The 21,212-nt window shown below is 44.5% G+C and overlaps 1 protein-coding gene across 1 annotated transcript in view; it reads right to left on the reverse strand.

The window, feature by feature from the left end:
• Positions 1–21,212, reverse strand: part of clmpb (CXADR like membrane protein b) — a 119,782-nt gene that overhangs the window by 32,333 nt on the left and 66,237 nt on the right. The window contains exon 2 of the mRNA XM_072695320.1: positions 1–144. Coding sequence (XP_072551421.1) covers positions 1–144 — 144 coding nt within the window. The remainder of the gene's footprint in view (positions 145–21,212) is intronic.

The following is a 21,212-nucleotide window of genomic DNA, read 5'->3' on the forward strand; positions in this document are numbered from 1 at the left end:
TGTTGGGCTTCTGCAGAATCCACTCGATGTCCAGCGACTGTCCATTTGACTGCCAGAACTGGTGATGACAGGGCAGTGTGGCATTGTCCCCCACAACCCGCTTCATCTCCGTCTGAGCCCCGGTGGAGAGCGTACTCAGCAGCACTGCAGAAATCACACACACGCAGGAACATTGAGAAAGGTTGAGCATTGAACACACACACACACACACACACATATATATATATATATATATATATATATATATATATATATATATATATATATATATACACACACACATACACGAGACAAAAGTATTGGGACACCTGCTCACTAATGAATTCTTCTGAAATCAAAGATATTAAGAAGGGCTTCCGTTAGAGTAACTGTCTCTACTGTCCAGAGAGGACGACTTTCTGAGGTCAGGATGTTGGATGATCACCACCTCACCTAATCCCCAACCCCCTCATCCCAAAAGTACTGTAAGGAGCACTATCACCATCATTCCAGGTATCACAGCTCTTCCACTGCTCCACAGCTCAATGCTGGGGGGCTTTATACCCCTCTAGCCCACACCTGGCATTAGGCAGGATGGTGCCAATAGTTTCCTGTTGTTCTGCTCCAGAGAGTCTCACTATTCTTAGTACTTCTCTACAAGGACTAGACAAGCACCACCATGTATGTGCTCTTGCACATCTGTGTCAGCAATGGGTGCTATGTATGCATTACTAGCTGAATGCATTCCTTAGATGAGGCGTCCACAAACATTTGGACATCGTGTATCTATATTCTTTTAAAATACGAAGCGTAGTCGTGTGAACCTCAGGGACACTCGAATCCCTTTATTGCCTTTTTTCTATTTTCAGAAGCAGAACATCTCTGAAATTATCCATGAAGCTTCTATAAACCCATTACTGTCAGTTCAAGGTGAATGTATGAGTTTGATGTTGGGTTACAATACTGAGAAGGATGACATTCTCGAAGCGTTCTCTAAGCTCAGCGTCGCGGGGATGAACAGCAGAGCTGCTTGTCTATTTCCCTAAAAATACATATAAATACATACATACTTCATGTCCAGTGGTGAAACAGTAATGGACATGGTGTTAATTTAGGCTTATGCAGGCTTATATATATAAACATACACACGACAAAAATATTGGGACACCTGCTCACTCATTAATTCTTCTAAATCAATGAGTAACTGTCTCTACTGTCCAGAGAGGAAAGCTTTCTGAGGTCAGGATGTTGGATGATCACCACCTCACCTAATCCCCAACCCCCTCATCCCAAAAGCACTGTATGGAGCACTATCACCATCATTCCAGATATCACAGCTCTTCCACTGCTCCACAGCTCAATGCTGGGGGGCTTTACGCCCTTCTAGCCCACGTCACCGGGCATGGCATTAGGCCTGGTGCTAACAGGCTCATGTATAGACCATTTCATACATGTAGTGCCAAATAATGTTGGAATCCACTTAAACAAGCCTGTGAGGTGTGTGACGGCTTCGGCATGCAGTTAGCACTACTATCTGATAGCTTTAGCTGCAGTTAGCTTTTCATTTTTTGCATTGCGAAGGTAATACTTGCTTCCACTAAAAGGGAGTCGTGCTGTGCTAATGCCATGCAAGCGATGTTGCCCGGTGGCCAGGCCGGAGCAGAGAGGGTTAAGGGCCTTGCTCAAGGGCCCAACAGTGGCAGCTTGCTGAGCCTGGGTATCGAACCCACAACCCTGTTATCTTACGGACATGGAGCCAATCAGCAGATCCCTACGCCCCCCTACTGAGCGGTACTGTGGCCCCAAGCACAGCTAGCTAACCTCAGGGCTTAGCATTCTGTGCTGAACCTCACCTGTGTGGAAAAGCCACTGGAACGGGTACCCGCAGTGCCCGGGACAGTTTAACCCTTCCGAGGAAAAGACCGGCCTGAGACTGGTAAACTGGGGACAATTTACTGGGCTAAGGTTTTTGGCCCTACTTCCAAAAGCCAAGGTCAGACTGTGTGATGTGAGCCATGTCAGCATGAACCTTCCTGTGCACTCTACTACACCACAAAGGCACATGGCTAATTTACTGGGGGAGGCACCGAGAGGCATTACAAGCAGGCGTCAAGAGGATCTGGGGCTAGCTTGGTCCCATGGATGGTGGAAATGACGGATAGCTAATTTCCCATACCAGATGAAGAGTGAGTGAGTGAGAGAGAGAGAGAGAGAAGTGCTCAGACAATGCCCAGCTCCAGCGGGCTTATGCTCGCAAATGCAGTGGATATTTCTGGAGCTCCAGCATTAGCATAACAGCACGGCTTAATCTGTGCAACTCGCCCTGGATAGTCATGGCGGCGCCTGAAATAGCACCGAAGGAGGGACGCAGTCCTCTTGTGTAAATATTGTGACGTTTCCTCTTCCCAAACTCGCATGACATGTCTGCGAATGAGGGGTGAGCGCTTGGCGCTCGGAGTTGATCCGGATGAGGCTCGGAGCTGCTGATGAACCAGACTGCTGGTGTGTTAAGTGTCTTTTGTCTGGTCATGCTCGTTTGGCTGTCAGCAGATCATCAGGAGTGTGTGTGTGTGTGTAACCTCAGACCTCACCATGTAAAACAGACCAGACGCTACCAGTCTGAGTCTTTCAGTCTCAAAGTTTCTGTGCTTGTAGTGCCACAGGGCTCAATATTCAGGCCAATTCAGTTTCGTCTGTAGAGCACTTTTTACTGCGGTCGTTGCCCCGAAGCAACTTTCCAATAATGTCCACCTCCGTCCCACTAATGAGCGTTGCTGAGGGCGACGATCCCTAAAAGTTGGAGGAAGGAACTCTAATGCCGGCCTTACAGCATCGACAAATCTCCAACGTCGGAATAAAATCCGGGAAGAACCCTTGGGAGTTGAACCAATGAACATGCACTTCTGGGCAAGCCAAGAGATAAAAAGTCAATATACCAGCACATAAGACTAATACGTTCTTGTGCTGAATGCAATCAAATCCTCACAGCAACGGTCCATCAAAAAAATCTAGTAGAAAGCCTTCTTCCCTGGACAGCAGAGACAGTTATTCCAACAAAAAAAAAAGCAGGATCAACTCTGATTTCAGAAGAAACAATGAATGGTGTCCCAATACTTTTGTCCACATAATGTATAAGTTATGAGCTACAGTCCATCACACAGCAGATATGCTATTAGCTGCGTATTAGCTACATAAGCTTCGCAGCTCCAGTGTAAATCTTAATAAGCAGACTCCAGACGCCACATGTCTTGGCTGATGGGTTATATTTTATGGTCAATGTTGATTCATTAAACCGAAATAAATAAATAAATAAAAAATAAAATTGGGAGTCGGCCCCCTGGGTCCAATTATGACGCAGCTAGCGTTTGCAGTTAGGCCGTGTTGATGTGATTTTCCGCCAAACTATTCCTTTCATTTAAAAGAGCACGCCATCACAGTGGTCGGCTGGAGATGCAGAAGCTACATCCATTTCAAAATCTGAACCACCCGACCCTCATCTGGGCTTACTGCCAGTCAACCTCTACTCATCTTAATCACACACACACACACACACACATAGAGCCCTGACAGCCAACCTACACCCAAACTTCTCTTTCCGTAATGAACGCTGGCCCCATTAAGATCCACAGTTTCAACACATGGAGTACTCAGTGTAATTAGTGCAATTACCCACAACCTTCATTATCTACGGCACGCACAGGCTGGCTCTACTGACAGTACGACAGACCACACCACGGCGCTCCACACCGCTCAGCTAACTGCTCCGAGATTGGCTAGGAATTTAAAGAATCGCAAGGATTATCTAAGGTCATAAAACTATGTCAGTCTGCTAATTGAAATTCAGCCAGTGAGATGGAACTGACCCAAGCCGTGACCCTTAGGCCTGTCTCCGAGACACATGCCAAGCCTAGTCCTTGAATCTGAATCATTTTCTGAGAGAATGATTCGTCCAAAGCTATTCTGCATCTGGAAAGCGTGCTTTTAAAGAAGCAGCTGGGCCAGAATTTTAATCGAACTCAACCTAATTAGTGCAATTACCCACAACCTTCATTATCTACCGGACGCATAGGCTGCTCTGCACTGACGAGTTCAAGCACTGACGATAAGACACAGCGCTCCACACTGCTGCTCCAAGATTTGGTCGGAATTCGTGATGATGTGAGGTCATAAAATTATCGCTCAGCTGATTTATTAATAAATTCAGCACTTCATCAAGTGGCTCTGACCCAAACCCTGACCCTAACGTCTGTCTCAGAGACACGAATCAAGTCAGGGTCTGGAAACCCAGCAGTGCATTATAGCAGCATTGTGTGAGGATAGGGATGCATGGGCTCCAGGGCTCCCCCAACAGTTTGGGGAGTGTAAGTTATAAACACACTGTATGGACAGCAATGAACATGCACTTCTGGGCAAGCCAAGAGATCCCGGACAAGCGTCTGAAAGGGGAAGAAGTATGTGGGCTGAGGCGGTAGAGGATTATTATAGGGTTTGACATGAATATGACATGAATATGAAATATGAGCGCTAATATAAGCGTTACGGCCTAGAGTGGCAATGACAGGCACGCCGTTCTATCTATTTTTCTATAGATTTGATTTGATTTAGTGGGCTAACTTTGTTTGATGTAACCTTTAGAGGCATCAAACTCCTCAGATGTCTGATTTCATTCACAGCCACTGTGTACAATTCCTCTAGAACGAAAACACACTGAATGACTTTGTTTACGTCCTAACTCTTAAATTATGCAGGAAGGGAAAATCGGTGGAATTTTCCTTTAACAGCTCAAGTGTAGTTCGAGGCAGGTGATGATTCAGACGTGCAGTTCTGCACACTGTCCACTAGGGACATGCAATACCCTTCCATTACTGCTCATAGCTTCAGCGCAAAACTAAAGAGGGACACTCGGGGTGGGAGGGAGAATGGCGTACACCTAAATATTTCGCTAAACTATCGCTTTCTAGGTGTCGGTCGTGACTGCCTACTGTCACACTACGGAGATTGCTTGCATGATTTCTGTGTGGGGCTCCTGGGGTTGAGTCACTCACTGACTAACTGACTGACTGACTGACTCTCTCTGCCTCGCTCTCTCTCTGCAGCCTGTTGGAGTAAAACTATGAGTCAGCAGAATGCGGCACAGAGTAGCTCCCCCTGCAGCCGTCCCTCCTCATGACTTTTTAATGTTGGGCTTGGGCCCTCATTTATCTTACACACACTCTGCCAATACAGCTTTCAATCACAGCAGTGAGGTGTGTGTGGGTGTGTGTGCGTGAGTGTGTTAGGGATTGAAGACCATATGTTCGGTGTGCATCACCATCATTGAGTTCCAGCTTGTGGTACAATGCGAAGGCTTAGAAATGGGAGGGGGGGGGGGGGGGGGGGGGTTGTACAATGAGCTTTGTGAAGGTGAGTGTAACCCCTACTGCATTGCTGTACGCTTAGTTTTGGGCCTAAAACAACCAATAAATACAGTCAAAATTCAGTAGTTTCTGTTGCTACACTGTAGAAATACTAGAACTGCATCACCAGGGCTCAAACCGCCCACTCCTGCCAGCACCCGGCTGAGTGAGGACGGAGAGGGCGGACCATCTTACTCATTCAGAGAGGGCAGGGCCAGTGAGGGCAAAGCCAGGGAGAGCGGACCATGCGCTTGGGACTTTTGGCCTGGAGTCCAGGCCGGCTTTCCAGCGGTTTGAGTGAGAATCCAGGTCGGCGTGGTGAGTGATGGGCTAGACGCTAGTGGGACAGTAGGAGGAGTTTGGGCACGTCATAACTCCACTGATGGTCACTCTGGCATGTGCGACCCGGCTAGATTTTCAATTGATCAGGCTTGATGAGTCTACCAAGCAGGCTTGAAACTCATAACTTGTATGGGACGGGTTCGGGCTTCAATTTATTCATACCCATGCTAAGCTCCTTAGTATTGGTATAATGACAATCAAGTTGAATTAAAGTGAAATTAATAAAGTTATTATATTGATTTCTATTATAAGATTTAATATATAAGATCTTTAATATAATATATTAATAAAGGATAAAGGTGCACGTATTCGTCACTGTACAGTGTGGACTGTACAGCGAAATGTGTCCTCCGCATTTAACCCATCTGGTAGTGAACACACTCACACACACACACGTGTTAGGGGCAGTGAGTACACACACACACCCAGAGCGGTGGGCAGCCAACTCCAGCGCCCGGGGAGCAGAGAGGGTAAAGGGCCTTGCTCAAGGGCCCAACAGTGGCAGCTTGCCAAGCCCGGGAATCGAACCCACAACCCTGTTATCGATATCCCGGCGCTCTAACCGCTGAGCCACCACTGCCCCACTCCACCACTGCCCCACTTTAATAACATGTTATTAAAAACCCTTTTCTTCTCCTGTAAAGTTGCAATTATGGAAATTAACTAACATTTTGTGTTGAAAACTAAAAAATCACGATATAATAAAATATCATCCCATTGCCCAGCTGCATGTTTCACTACAAAGAGTGTAAGCGGTCCTGTTTAACTGCTGCCCTTCAGTGGAGTGTTACCGAAATGAGCCCGGCACCCTCTACACTGTACTGCATGTAATGCGGATGCTACCTAACCCAGGATTGTCGCCCCCTTGCTTGAGTTTGTGTGTGTGACACATGCATATGACTGTGTGTGTGTGTGTGTGTGTGCACTGATGCATGTGTGTGTTCTGGTTGTGGCTTTTTACAGCCTCCATATCCCGGCTCTCTGACTCACTCCTCCTAATGTGCCTCTCAGGGTCAGTGCGGGCTATACATCAGCAGTAACAAGTTATGACTGCATATTAAAATATGCTGAAGCACGCTGGCCAGAGTTCAGAGCTCAAAATGAAAACTGACTTCATTTCACGGCCCCGTCAGGGGGGAAAACGCGACACCCCGTCCGGCGGGCCGTGGCCTCTGGTGCATTTGGTGTGTTGGGGTGGGGAGCTGTAATGGTTCTCATGTGTGTGAACATGGGCCGAACAGCAGGGACTGTGCAGAGGTTTTAGGCTCCTAAGCACATCGTTCAAAGACATGTGTCTCAGCAGTACGGCTTTTACTGTAGAAGCTCCAGAGAAGGTAGTGAGATCTTGTCGGTGAGCTAGTCTGAAGAACAGAGCTCGGTTCCTCCAGGTTTCTCCTGGACGCCCCCCTCCCAGTCCAGCCAGGATGTGTTCAACTCCATGAGCAGCAGCAGCTCACCTGATTTACCATCATTAAGCCCTGATTTCATATGAAACCAGGTGTTGATCTGAGGAGAACTCTAAATAATACTTCTGGAGATGTTCTAATGATGAACACAGTGATGGAGAACCACCACCACTTTCACCATCATTTTTAAGGATGTCCGATTCAGACATGTTGTATCGGGTTTGGGCTATTTTAATCTCAGTCCAGTTTCGAGTCTTTAAACAGACCATAATATCTGACCCTTTATAAAACTCTCACTGAAACGCTTTTATTACCAGCGGGAGAACCGGAGAACCGCTCACTCGGCTTTCTCTGTTCTTAAACCAGCACTAAAGAACCCATTCAGAACCGAGTGGAGGCTAACGCTAATGCTAACACATACACACACACATGCTATATAAACCCCAAATCACACACAGCACATTCACCCACCAGTTATTACACACCAGTAGACCAACAACAACCACAGATACCAGTCCAGACTGTGTACCACTACACACTTAGTGATCAGACTGCAGTGTTGTAAAGGAGCTGGGAGCTGATTGGTCAGGGAGGAGAGTCAGACTGGATTAGAAGATATTAAACACTATAAAACATCATTTTAAGAAAAATCTGAACTAAACTAAATCCTAAAGTCTGATTATGGAATCTGATCCTGAAAATAAAGAGATTTACTGAACCCATTAATCAGCAGCTCGTCTGATCTGAACTGTGGGGCTGGATTATTATTTGTACACACACACACACGTATAACTGTGGGCGTTTTGATGAGCTGAGTAGTTTCATATGATCCGACAAATAACTCAGTTGAACAATGCGGCCCTGCAGCGCACTGCGGCTCCCAGGTCCACAGTCCAGCGTGAGATGGAAAATGAAAAAGGCGGTGGGCCGGACACACAGGACACACTGCGCCCGGGCTGATAGATTTGGCTCGGCTCTGTGCGCTGTGTGCACATCTGAGCGATTTGGACAGAAATGTGTGGACGCCTGATTGTTTTGTGGAAGCGGGAACATTCCTGCATGTTTGCAGGTTGCGGTGACCTTCGGGCAGCTGCCCGAGAGAGAGAACGGGCAGTCCTGAGTGAGGCGAACAGTATTAGTCTGGTTCTCTCCTAAACAATTTCTCTCCCTCAATTTCAAGCTGGCCCTGCTCACAAGAACGCTACAAGGAAATAAAGAGGGAGGTATAATCGCAAGAGACAGCTGATCGGAGTGGAGGAAAGAATAGCAGGGCGAGAGAGAGAGAGACTGATAGAGATGGTGAGGGAGACAAAGTGAGGGAGACAAATATGAGAGAGAGAAGTTAGTTTGTATGGAAATGCCCTAGGGGGAGTTGTGCTCCAGTAAATCCCTCCACCCTCAGTCCTGCAGTCTTATTATAGAGCATCTCCAATCTGAGCTGCTCTACACTCCCCTCAGCCTCCGCACGGCTCGGCCTGTCCCGGTCATGTACGGCAGCCTCTCCCACCAAGCGATCAGCCATATCATTAATACCACTGACAGCTGAAGTGAAAAACATTGACTATCTTCAGCTACAGTGGCTCCTGTCAAGGGTGTGAGGTCTAAATATCAGGCAGCAGGTAAAGAAACAGTGATGGAGGTGTTGAAAGCAGGAGAAATGGTCAAGCATAAGAATCGGAGACACTTTGGCAAGGACCGAACTGCGATGTTCTAGATGACTGGGTCAGAACGTCTCCCAAACATCAGGCATCAGGTCTTGTAGTGTTTTTTTTTCTGGAAAGGAGAGCCGGAGAAGCAGCGACAGGGTCATGAGCACCTAAGGCTCATTCATGTGATCCATGGAGGCCTTAGTCACCTTACAACTTACAGGACTTGTGGAATTTATGTCTCGAATGGTAAAAATCTGTATTAGTATTAGGCATTAGTGGTGCTAATGTTATGGCAGATCGCTGTATCTCAATCTACCCCAGCAGATGCCATGGTTTTCCAATTCTAAATGACCGAATCGTGACTGGAAATCAGAACGTAATTGGTTGATGCCTCGGTCAGTCGCTAATATCTATGGTCGTTGATCTGGTGGGTTAGGCCTTCATCTCTACTGGTGATGTCCCAGCTAATGAGAGTCCCTGACTAGATTTACGTATTTAGATACTTCTGAGACAACATTTTACAAGTTTAGTAGAGTTAAAAAACAGGCATTAATTTACTGAATTAAATTACAGATGTATTTTTTATGTACCCTAAAAAGGCCTAATCGCCCTAGCGGGTTCCCCACTGATACAATATACACCGTTCACATTGACAAATTGGGTCTTTTTAGCCAGATATTGCCAACTAATTCATTGATTAATTTTATTTGTGAAGACACAGCTGATCCATCATCTTAGTTGTCACTATGTCGCTATGCTATGTTCCAGAAACCATCATTAGAAGATTTAGAAGGCCTTGAAGATTCCACACTGATCTCCACACCCAACACGTACTGCTCACATTGACAAACCGAGGCTTTTCAGCCATATATGCCAGACATTCAGGAGGTACAATTCAGAAATGAGACCGTGGTACAGCCGTGGGGCCCAGTGCGCCGCAGCAGCAGCCTGTGCGAGAGATCAGCTCCATCCCTCTCAGCAGGTGAAACACTGACCTCGAAGACGATCAGTGGAAAGAGTCTTACTCTAAGAGCAGATCAAGAAAAGCTTAACAGCTGTAATGCTGCTCATCTCATTATCCATTATCTGGTTTGTATGCTCAGTCACTCTGCAGACAGCAGCGCAGCACTGGGAACCCGCACACACACATTGTGACGTGGGTGGAATGTAATCCAATCTTAATAACAAAAGGCCAGAGTAGTATTAGTCTGGGTAACCTGCTAAAATATATCAGGAGCTTAAGACAGCTCCATATGTTTTGAACTTCGCAAGAGTAATAATAGGAACTCTGTTCACATTTATCAAAATAAATAAAGTTGGGTATTTGATTATTGTCATTGTCTGAAAACAATAAATAAAAAATAAAATTGAATAAATGTAAGTTATAAATTATAAACACTATTATAATTGATATATACTGTTACATACAGAACTCAACATTTACAGCTACATATGTTAAATATTCATTTTGGCTGATCTGGTAGACCATGCAGATCCACATGCTTGTCAGTTCTGCCCAGGTCATGAAAGTCCAGAAAAGCAGACAGGAAAGTAAGAAACTGGACGTAGCCAAGGATAGCGCCTTATTTTAACCTTTTTTAAAAGGTCTGAGCCTCTCAAAGCAGATTTCTCAGAATTTGAACACCAACAATCAGAAGATACAAGAAAGAGAAAGGCACAAAATCAAAGGGCTTAGAACTGAACCTTGTGGGACAGAAAATTGAAAACCTCAATAAATATGTTTTTCAGGATGTAAAAAAAGAAAAACTGCAAGTACAACTTCAGCTGTGACAAAAATATTCATTTAAATTTGTTATTTAAAGAAAAAAAGGCAGAATAAAAAATGATACAACTTAATTTATTATTTAATTAAACTGCAAAGCTATTTTATTATTTTATATATAAAATAATATATGATAAGCCTAAATCTAAACAATTTCCAGAGGTGATACCCCACTGAAACTTCTGGGGCTAAACTCAATATTTTTAGAATATTCTTTTTCTACCATGCACAAGAACCATTAACCCATGCAAGTTAAAAATTTCGCCAAATGAAGAACAATGCTATAAGACTAGAAGGCTTATCCAAGTTGTCGCTATGCCATAGTTAAAGATGACCGTGACTGATGGAGATTTAAGAGCTTCTCAAAGCAGATTTCTCAGAATTTGAACACCAACAATAAGTAGATACAAGAAAGAGAAAGGCACAAAAGCAAAGGGCCTAGAACTGAACCTTGTGGGACTCCACAGGAAACGATTTTGTTGATGAATGGATGCAAACTTGATTTTATGCACTTCTAAGCAATGGGTTTGACTATTATAGCTAGTCATCACAAATAAGAAAGTGGGGTCCATCTCATTCCTTCCTCAAAAATCAGATGTGTGTGTGTGTGTGTGTGTGTGTGTGTGTGGGGGGGGGGGGGGGGTTGTCCATCTCATTCCTTCGCTCACGTAGCACATCCGGTCAAATGCAGCCCCGTGACTGACCAGTGAAGCAAGTTTAGACTTATTACGCTACTTTCTAATAAAGTGGTCAGTGAGTGCATGGGCGCGTCATTCAGGAGGAATGCATATTACATTACGCATGTTCATATACGTGACCAGAAGGCCCAGTGCATGGTCCACACGTATGTGTGTAAATACTGTGAGTGCTCCAATGTAATAAAGAAATGCAGCCTATATCTGAGAAGGCCTGTAAATCAATGTCACTCTACTCTAAAGCAGCTTCACAATGGAGAAGCCGCTGTCCTCAGCCATCGTCCCTTCACATTTCAGGCAGTACTGTCATGGTCTGCAGAGTGCCTTATCCATCCATTAGTCCATTATGGGAAGAGAGAGAAATAAGAGAGGCTATTTCAATTCCGTTCACATTTTTCTCGGCTTTTACCACAGATTTGAGACAAAGTGCCTTCAGAGAGAGCCGGGTCTCGACCCTAACGAGCAAGAAGAGGAGGGAAAAACACTCCCAGAGAACATACAAGGATGGAGCTTTGAGGAGGGAAGCCATCTTTTGCTGAAAGCACAATATCCACTTTATTGTAAAGTCAGAGAAAGGGATGAAAGGAGGGTGAAATAAAGTGTTGACACAAGCAAAAACGTGGGATTTTGACGGAATTCGAAATCGTTGACCTCAGTAAATACTTTTTTTCCGGGATGTAAAAAAAGAAAAACTGCAAGTACAACTTCAGCTGCGACAATTTAGGAAAAAATAATTCATTTAAATTTGTTATTTAAAGAAAAAAAGGCAGAATAAAAATGATATAACTTAATTTATTATTTAATTAAACTGCAAAGCTATTTTAAAACTTTTCTGTAATATGTATATATCTATATATATATATATATATATATATATATATATATATATATATATATATATATATAATAAGCCTAAATCTAAACAATTTCCAGAGGTGATTCCCCACTGAAACTGCAAGAAAACACTTTTGGGGCTAAACTCAACATTTTTAGAATATTCTTTATAATAATTTTTTTTTTCTACCATGCACAAGAACCATTTAACCACTTAAGGAACCCTTTAAACATCCAAATGCTTTGTTTGCAGGACTGTCACAGTAATCATATGTATCCCATTCCTTCAGAAAAAAATCATCATTACATTTTATCAGCTGCATTTCCCAGCATGACATCATGTACAAGACAGCTCTCATCCCGGAGGAATCCACAATCTCCCCTGACCTCCAGCTGGCCTTGGGAGGTAAATATCGCAATCACTTAAGAGTGTTTTGACCACAGTCTAGATATGAAAGACAGAGAGATGGACACAGAGGACCAGGAACATATTGCACTCTTGCTCTGCGATCTCGGCGGGTTTTAGAGGTGAGAATGACAGATGTCTGGACTCTCTTAGTGCAACATACCTGACCTCCAACATCTCTCAGACAGCACAACACCACTGTACCGCTGTCGATTCTACGATTAACTGCTTTTCCTCCTGATTTAGTGTCCGTTCTTTAACCCTCCTGGTAAGCAGGGGTGCACCAATCCGATATTAGGATCGGGTATCGGCCCGATATTAACCAATTTAGCTGGATCGGGTATCGGATAATTAGGCCGATCTATAGAACCGATCCTTACGCTTTAATTTGGTGGTGTGAGACTGCACTAATTGTGCAAATAAATAAATGACAAATAGTAATTTAGTACATTTATATCTGTGTGTTAATTTGTTATATTATATAAAGTAATGTTTAAGTCAATTGTGATGCCTTAAGTCTCTCCCACATGGTGAGGTAAATGGTTTATCAGTTCAGCAATGGTATCGGACCGGTATCGGGTATCGACCAATATACAAAGTTTATGTATCGTATCGGTACTGCATCCCTAGTGGTAAGTGGATAGAGGACCACCTTAACATCTGCAGGTGGCTGTAAATACGAAGAGCTGGTACATTGTAAGGCTTAAGGGGCCTTAGCAAACATGATTCTACATAGTACTGAAAGGGGGGTCTAAAGTCTGAATCCCGAGCCATGCCTCCTTGCCATCAGCGTCCGGAGTCGGAGAGAGCACAGCTGGCCGAAAGTCGTCTGTTACTCTGCATTTACACTGCTCCGGTGCAGCAATGGGCATGAGCGTACCCCAGTGTGGGCTATCTTCTGATTGGACAGACGCATCATGTACCTACCAAAAGTGCTCATGGTGACGACAGGCTCATGGGCACCTAAGGGTCACTGATGTGACCTATGGAGGCCTCACCCACCTCACACACCTCACCCACCTCCGATCCTCAGATCTGCTATGGAGGCTCAAGTGGGGTCTACTCAGTATTGGGCAGGTGGTACTCATTTTATAGCTGATCGGTGTATGCACGTTGTCCTATTTTCTGTTGGTGTGTGTGTGTGTGTGTGTGTGTGTGTGTGTTCTGTGTGACTGGAGGCCACTCTTTGATGGGATAAAGTCCAGTAATCCTTGAGTCACGACTGGTGACCAAGAAACCCTGACTGCTGACAAAGAGCTTCTTCATGCTGCACTAACATCACTTCACACACACAGAAGAGGGGATATGTAAGGAGAGTTAGATGGTGGTGTTGGCCACTGTGTGACACACACACACACACACACACACACACATATATATAAACTTAAACACATGTCTAAATGCGCTTATTGTTGAGAAGAAAGACTCGAGGAGGAGAAGTGTAGCCTGGAGAGAGAGAGAGAGAGAGAGAGAGATGTCCCGATCCGATCCAGTGTCTCAGAATCAGTGAAATCGGTTCTGATCCATTTCCGATCCTTAGGATTGCTGTAGCAGAGTGCCCATCTGGCCTCCTCTAGGCACCATTAATAGACATGATCCTCAGCTGCTGCAGACCAACTTCTCATTTTTTGGAAATCTACCCCAGACAGAGTTCATCTGTAATTATTATAATTTCAGTGAGGAGAACAAATCCGAGCTGTATTTGAACTGATAAGAGCCGAGACGTTACCAGTTAGCAGCCAAAACTAAAGCTAAAGCTGGCTCTAATGCTAACTCTCCATTCCACCTTAAATAGAGCCGCAGGTACAGCATGTACGTTCAACAGCAGAGCGTCTCTGCTGCGTTATTTAAGGTGGAACGGAGAGTTCGGGGAAGAGGAAAACTTTCTCAGGGCCACAGTTAGTTAATAGTTAGTTAATCGGTCAGAAGAGGAGGATCTAAACTCGTCACTCTTCCACTAAATGTTGCTCAATTTTCTGTCGTTTTTGTCGGTGCTGCCATAAAACCACCCGGTCTGGTTGTAGTTCTGCAAAAACAAAGATATTCTATCTTATTTTCTCCATTTGGAAAGATCTAATGTTCCTCCCATCCCGGCTTTACTCCCGAATTCCTCCAGGTTAGAAACCAGACTAAGGTGGAGATGCTCTAATGTTCTACCAGCGAGAGAACCACGCTCCTTCCTGTGGTTCTGAACCAGCTCTGAACGGCGCATTCAGAACCAAGGAGGAGGCTAAAGCTAAAGCTAATGCTCACACTAAGTGATCAGACTGTCGAGTTTTTAAAGGGGCTGGGAGCTGAATGGTCTGGTAGGTCCGTCAGACTGGACTGTGAAATATTAAACACTGTAGAGTTTAAAAAGTTGCTCCAAACCATGAAAATCTGATTAGAATTTAGTCTGATTACAGAAATCGGTGCTAAAATAGTGATTTTACTGCTAAGATCAGATCGGTATCGGATCAGGAGGGCAAAAAAACCTTGATCGGGACATGGGGGGGTAGAGAGGAGTGAAAAAGAAAATAAGGTGGGTGTAAAAAGGAGGGGAGAGAGAGAGACAGTGAGAGAGAGAGGCTGGGTGAAAGAGCAGGCAAAGGGACTACAGGGACTGTTGCTGCTGGGTGTGTGAAGGCCTGAGCTAATGGTGGAGGGGTGTGAATAATTGAGGTTTCTGCTCAGAGCGTGGGCCTTCGCTTTCATTACACACAAAAACATCGCAAAGCGTTTAACAGCCGAATCATCTGAGCCTCAAGAGCTCACTCCTCCCTCTCTCCTCAGCGACTACTGCTCGCTCAACCAACCGCTCCTACTCCTCCCTTCCTTTCCATCACTACATCTTTCTTTAATTCCCTCGCAAACCTTGTGAGCCGCTTCTCAAACGGTGCTAAAGACTGGGGCTAGTGCTCAGCGGTGGGCGAGCGGTACACTACAACTGTGATATGTGGAACCACTGGCAGAAATCTGAGGCTTTAGGTGAGCGTAAGGTCACTATGTCCATCATAGGACAGCATATCCACTGCGTTCGTTTGGATGGACATCACAATGTTGGCAAAATTAATTATTAAGGATAAATGAATATTAAAAGCTAGCTCTCTTGGTAATTACATAGCAGTTCCACTACATAGACAAAAGTTTTGGGACACCCACCTGCTGAGTCATTGTTTTTTCTGAAATCAAGGGTATCAAAGAGCATTGCTGTGGGGATTTGATTGCAAACAGCGACAAGAGCAACGTGAGGTCAGAATGTCGGATGATCACCACCCCCTTCATCTCCACTGCGCAATGCTGATGGGCTTTATACCTCTCTTCTAAAGAATGCATTCAGCTACTTTAGATTGCACCCATTGCTGACAGTGCAAATAAATATGAACTTATGAGTCCTATTCTCCAGGCATGGGCTAGAGGGGTGTAAAGCCCCCCAGCACTGAGCTGTGGAGCAGTGGAGGAACTGTGTTCTCTGGAATGATGGATGGTGGTGCTCCATTCAATACTGTTGGGGGAGTTGGGGATGAGGTGAGGTGGTGATCATCCAACATCCTGACCTCACTAACACTCTTGTCGCTGAATGCAATCAATGCTCCTCAAAAATCTAGTAGTAGAAAGTCTTCTTCCCTCCAACAAAAGCAGGATAAACTCTTTTTTTAATACCCTTGATTTCAGAAGAAACAATAATTCAGCAGGCGTCCCAATACTTTTGTCCATCTAGTGTACATTTGAGAAAATTTGTCATTTTCTGCCTTTCTGTACCGTCTCTCTCTCTCGCCTCGTAAAGCTTCCCTCTCAGCCTGATGACAAAATGGAAAAGGACTTTAAAAGGCCCAGACACACACACACACACACACACACACACAGATGAAAAGCACTTTTGCTGAAAGCTGATTTGCCGTTTCAGAACGAATACCTGACATTTAAATCTTAATTACACTCATGAATCTTCAAGCTTTTGCTTCCACCACGGTCCATCAGCTGACACCAGACCAGGCGCTCTGTCATGGAACTGTTGTGCCTCAAATCCCACAGCTGGACATCCAGTTTCTGGAGAGCTAGAAGGAGATGGTGCTGCTGCTAAAGGTATTAGCCGGACTGGAAAAGCCGAACACCATGAAACACTCCACACTTAACCCTTGGAGGGCTCGTGTTACGCCTGTATTTCTCAGGTAGCCATCATGTTCTGCCAATGGCAGGCTAAGAAAGCGTACAGACCAACCATGTGGTGAAACAGCGTGTTTATGTTTTAACATGAAGGCGGGAAGGCCTGGGAGGGCCCAGGCTCTCTCAGTAAAGTGCACTGGCAAGAGCGTGGCGATACATTAGGTATCATGATACGACAGTTATGATGTAATCTTTGTGATATACCGTCATTTTAAAAAAATTAATAAAAAAAAAATAAACATGCCATGAGCCCAGAAAATTCCTTAACACCAATGTAAATCGTCATGGTCACGTAAAAACCTCAAATCTGCAGAAAGTCATGCGTCACGTTGGAGCATTTCTTTTGGTCTGTTCATCATAATTGTTCACCAAATTAAATTGTTTTTATAATATTCGGAAATGTCCAAATCAATAATCAGATCAATGACACACTCCGTTTTAACCTGTTGCTCAGACCAGGACTGAAAAGTGTGTGAAATAGTTGTTTTTTTAAGGAGCTGCATAATATCTTATCTATCTATCTATTTATCCATCCGTATATCCATCCACCCGTCCGTCCATCCATCCGTCCATTCATCTGTTTATCTGTCCATCCGTCCATCTGTCCATCCATCTGTCCATCCATCCATCCATTTATGTATTATGTATTTATTTATTCATTTATAAATTATTCACTTATTTTATATTATGATCAGTTGGTGGTAAAAGCTATTAAGGTTATTTACTAGTCTGGGTAAAGGAGTACATAATAATGTACTAATGTAGTTATTGCATGTTATTAGAGGTATTTAAGCCCCTCCCACTCTCACGCATACACACTGCTATTATCCTACAACTTAGGCCTACTTGAAGCCGACCTCCCCTGGCCACAACATCCCAAGACCCTAACCATGGTGAATGCTCGTGTGTCCCTGGCACTGAGGTGAAAAAACCTTGTGCAGAAGAAGATGTCCCTATTGCTTCCGGCACATTGGTTTGGTCTTTTAGCTACTCATCTGAAGAGTCAGCTTCTGATTCTTATCTGAGCTGAAAACCTACCAGTTTTCCCAACACGCTCTTCTACATTTTCCTGCTAAGATGTTTTATTTGGGATCTTCTGGGTTTTTAAGTTGTATTTACTCCTTTCTCCTCGTGGTCCACTGCTGGTAAAAAAGACAATCACAGCGAACAGAAAAAAAAAAACGAAACCTCCTCTTCATCTCACGAACACAAATGTGGGCTGTGATCGACTGAAGGGTTTGAATCCGCAGTTGTGACAGAATTTCAATGAGCTCAGAAAAAAGCGATGTACAAGGAGGCATTTGAAAGCATATACGCCACGGAGGCCCAGCGAAGGTTAACCGGGTGGCTATAAATATGTATTACACACAGCGGTCAACCGGCAGCAGAACACAAAACAAGCCGAGAGAAAAACCTGGAGCGAGAAAAGCAACAGCAAGATGAATGAGAATAAGACTGGGAGAGGGTTGCTGAGATGTTGCTGCCGCAGCTAAAAACTACAGAGAGGAGCTAATAGTGTGGCCCCAGACATGAGCTCCTCTCTTCTCAGTTTGAGCCCCTGTTTGTTTTGGCAAGCTGTTAACTCAAGTGTGTGTGTGTGTGTGTGTGCGTGGGTGGGTGCAATATGGCTGGATGTAGGCGTGTGGATATTATAAAGGGCATGAAGAGCCACCAGCAAAACACTCATGCACACACACACACACACACACACACACACACACACACAAATACACACTAGCCTTCTGTCCAAGGCAATTCCTGACAGTTCAACCAATTACATACAGGGTGGAAATCCATCCAGAGGACCTTTCGGATTCTATTTGAGTGATTTGGATCAGATCAGTGTGTGTGTGTGTGTGTGTGTGTTAATGTGTGCACATGTGTGTGTGTATGTGTCATTGTGCCTTGAAGAAATACCAAAAGCATCATTTGAAAGCTGCAGCTCAGCGATTTCACATAGTAAAAGGAAAACACTGGGCGGATCACGTTTGTAGAATTCTGCTTTTAGACCGAAAGCCGCTCCAGTTTTCCAGGGATTTTTCCCCCTGTGGACGGTGACTGCTTGTTTTCCCTGGCAGAGGTGCTCTTTTGTAGAACGTGGATTTAGGGAATAGTGGATTTCTCCCTGTGAAGGGGAAAGGCATTCAAGCCTCACACAAACAGGTACGCACACACCCTTCCACGTCCACATCTCAGCTGAGTTCAGGTTTTTGCTTGACCCTGTCATCCAAACAGATGGTATGGGCTTGGAGGAGGCGAGAGCATAGAGGCAGAGCGAGAGAGAGAGAGAGGGAGGGAAGGCTCACGGCTCACCTAGATTCCAGAACAAGCCTGCCAGCTCCAATTCCGGTCCTGTCTATACAACCATAGCTTAAACAGGCACTGCTGACTGAAGTGGAACTGGAATACGCACCTATATCAATCAGTAGCAGTACACATGTAACAGTTCCCTTATCAGGCTGGAACAAGGTTACACTGTATTTACAGAAAATAAGGCAATAATTATCTGTAATAATAAACGAATTCAGGTAATAATAATCTGATTTGCCGTCCAGTATTCAACTATTTGAGAAACTTCGCCCTCCCTTAATATAATATTGTATAGGTTTATATATATATATATATTTTTTTTTATTTCATATGAGAACATGACTACTTTGTTCTAGATACCTGGGTCAAGATGCCTCATCCCCAGCTTCCCAACTCATCCCATTTGTACTGGATGGAGCTCCACCATCACCATCTTTCCAGAGATCACAGTTCTTCCACAGCTCCACAGCTCAATGCTGGGGGGGCTTTATACCCCTCTAGCCCACGCCTGGCATTATTAGGCAGCATCATGGTGCCGATAGGTTCATTTTTATCTGCTCCAGAGAGTCCTATTCTATTGGCAGCACTTCTCTACAGGGACTCGACAAGCTGTATGTGTGTGCAATCAATGGGTGCAGCTTAAAGTAGCTGAATGCATTCATTAGAAGGGGTGTCCACAAACATTTGGACATATAGTGTATCGCTAATGCACTTTCACGTCATTATGGGAAAGGCATGGAGTGTAAAATCCCAAGAATGCTTTATAAACTCGTTGCTTTTCATTGCAGTGGTTTCCATCCTTGTCTTGGCGTGGTTTACTGTACTGTACCATTATTTCTGTCCTGTTTGCTGTGCTGCATACTTTTGCTTCATATTTAAATGTTTTGCTTCACATTTTTACATTTCATTTCTGGCATTTGGTGGACGCTCTTATCCACATTTCTTCCATTTGTAATAATGCTACACAGGTAGGCAGATGCAGCATTAGGAGCCTTGCCCAATAACACTTATCGGTCTAGTGTGGTGTGCTTTTCTGGCCAGGGAATCAAACCCCAGTATGTAACAGCTAAGGCAGTGTTACCCACTACGCTACACCACTCACATTTTACTTTATTATATTTCATCTATATACACATAATGCCATACTGCTCTAGTGTTGTGTGTGGTCATGGGTTAGGGTGGTCTGTATTATTAAGACTAGGGATGCACCGATACCACTTTTCCCTTTACTTCTGATACTTGAGGTATCTGCAGATAGAGTATTAATACTAATTCTGACTGAAATACTTGATAGATGGCTAAAAATCCTGCTATTTTTAGTGTTCCACTTTTTATAGGTTGTGCTTTTTATATCTTATCCCCAATAAGATATAATGTGCTTGAAAGAGCAGCGTTTAGAGATAGGTCCAATGCTAGTAGTTTATTAACAAAACTCAAGATAATACAAAGGGGCAAAATAAGGCAAAAGAAGCAGCAGCTACATAAAGGCATAAATGTGAACACAACACAAACTTGATCAACCAGAGGGTGAAAAAAAACAAGCTAGACCAGCACTGAGACCACTAATAAAGTGGGGAAGAGAGCTGGGGGACCAGCCGCAGAACCAAAAATGGCTAGGCCACCCAAACCTGGTACTACTGCGTGAGCATGGGTCGCCCAGCTGGAACGAGAGTCGTGGGTATAACTTGGCAGAGAGCGAGCGAGCCTCGTGGAGTCCTTGAATGGCCGGGTGGCCTGCTCGCGAACGAGGAAGTCGATCCGAAGCTGGCCTAAACACACTGTGAGTAGCAACGGGAACCTCTCAGGCAACCTCAAGGTTCCAAACATGCAATTCTCGGCGTCAAACCAAGACGTCGAGGCTCCTTAAACACCCCCAGCCTCAGGTGAAGCGCATGAACATCAAACGAGACACTGAATCGACACAAAGGAGGAGGAAGTCCTTATTTGGGCATGTGGGCGGCGGCCCGGGGGGAGGGGATTTTTGGTAACCAATGGAAAACCAATGGTCCATTAAAGTCTGTTTAATGGTAAAAACGGATTTATGACTGGTTGGCTTTTACTGATTGGTTTACTGGTCTCTATTGCCAATACCGATATTGTGTGTAAGTGCCAGTATCATCGCCGATACCGATACGGCATTCGTACAGCACTAATAAAGACGTGAACCCTCAGCTTGCAATACCACTACACTGTCTAGTATCAATACATCTGTTAAACACACCCTTTCTTTGTGTTTGGCTGTAATACAAGCTTAAGTGCAACTAAA

Source organism: Salminus brasiliensis, chromosome 13, assembly GCF_030463535.1.
Source record: "Salminus brasiliensis chromosome 13, fSalBra1.hap2, whole genome shotgun sequence".
Classification (NCBI taxonomy): domain Eukaryota; kingdom Metazoa; phylum Chordata; class Actinopteri; order Characiformes; family Bryconidae; genus Salminus; species Salminus brasiliensis.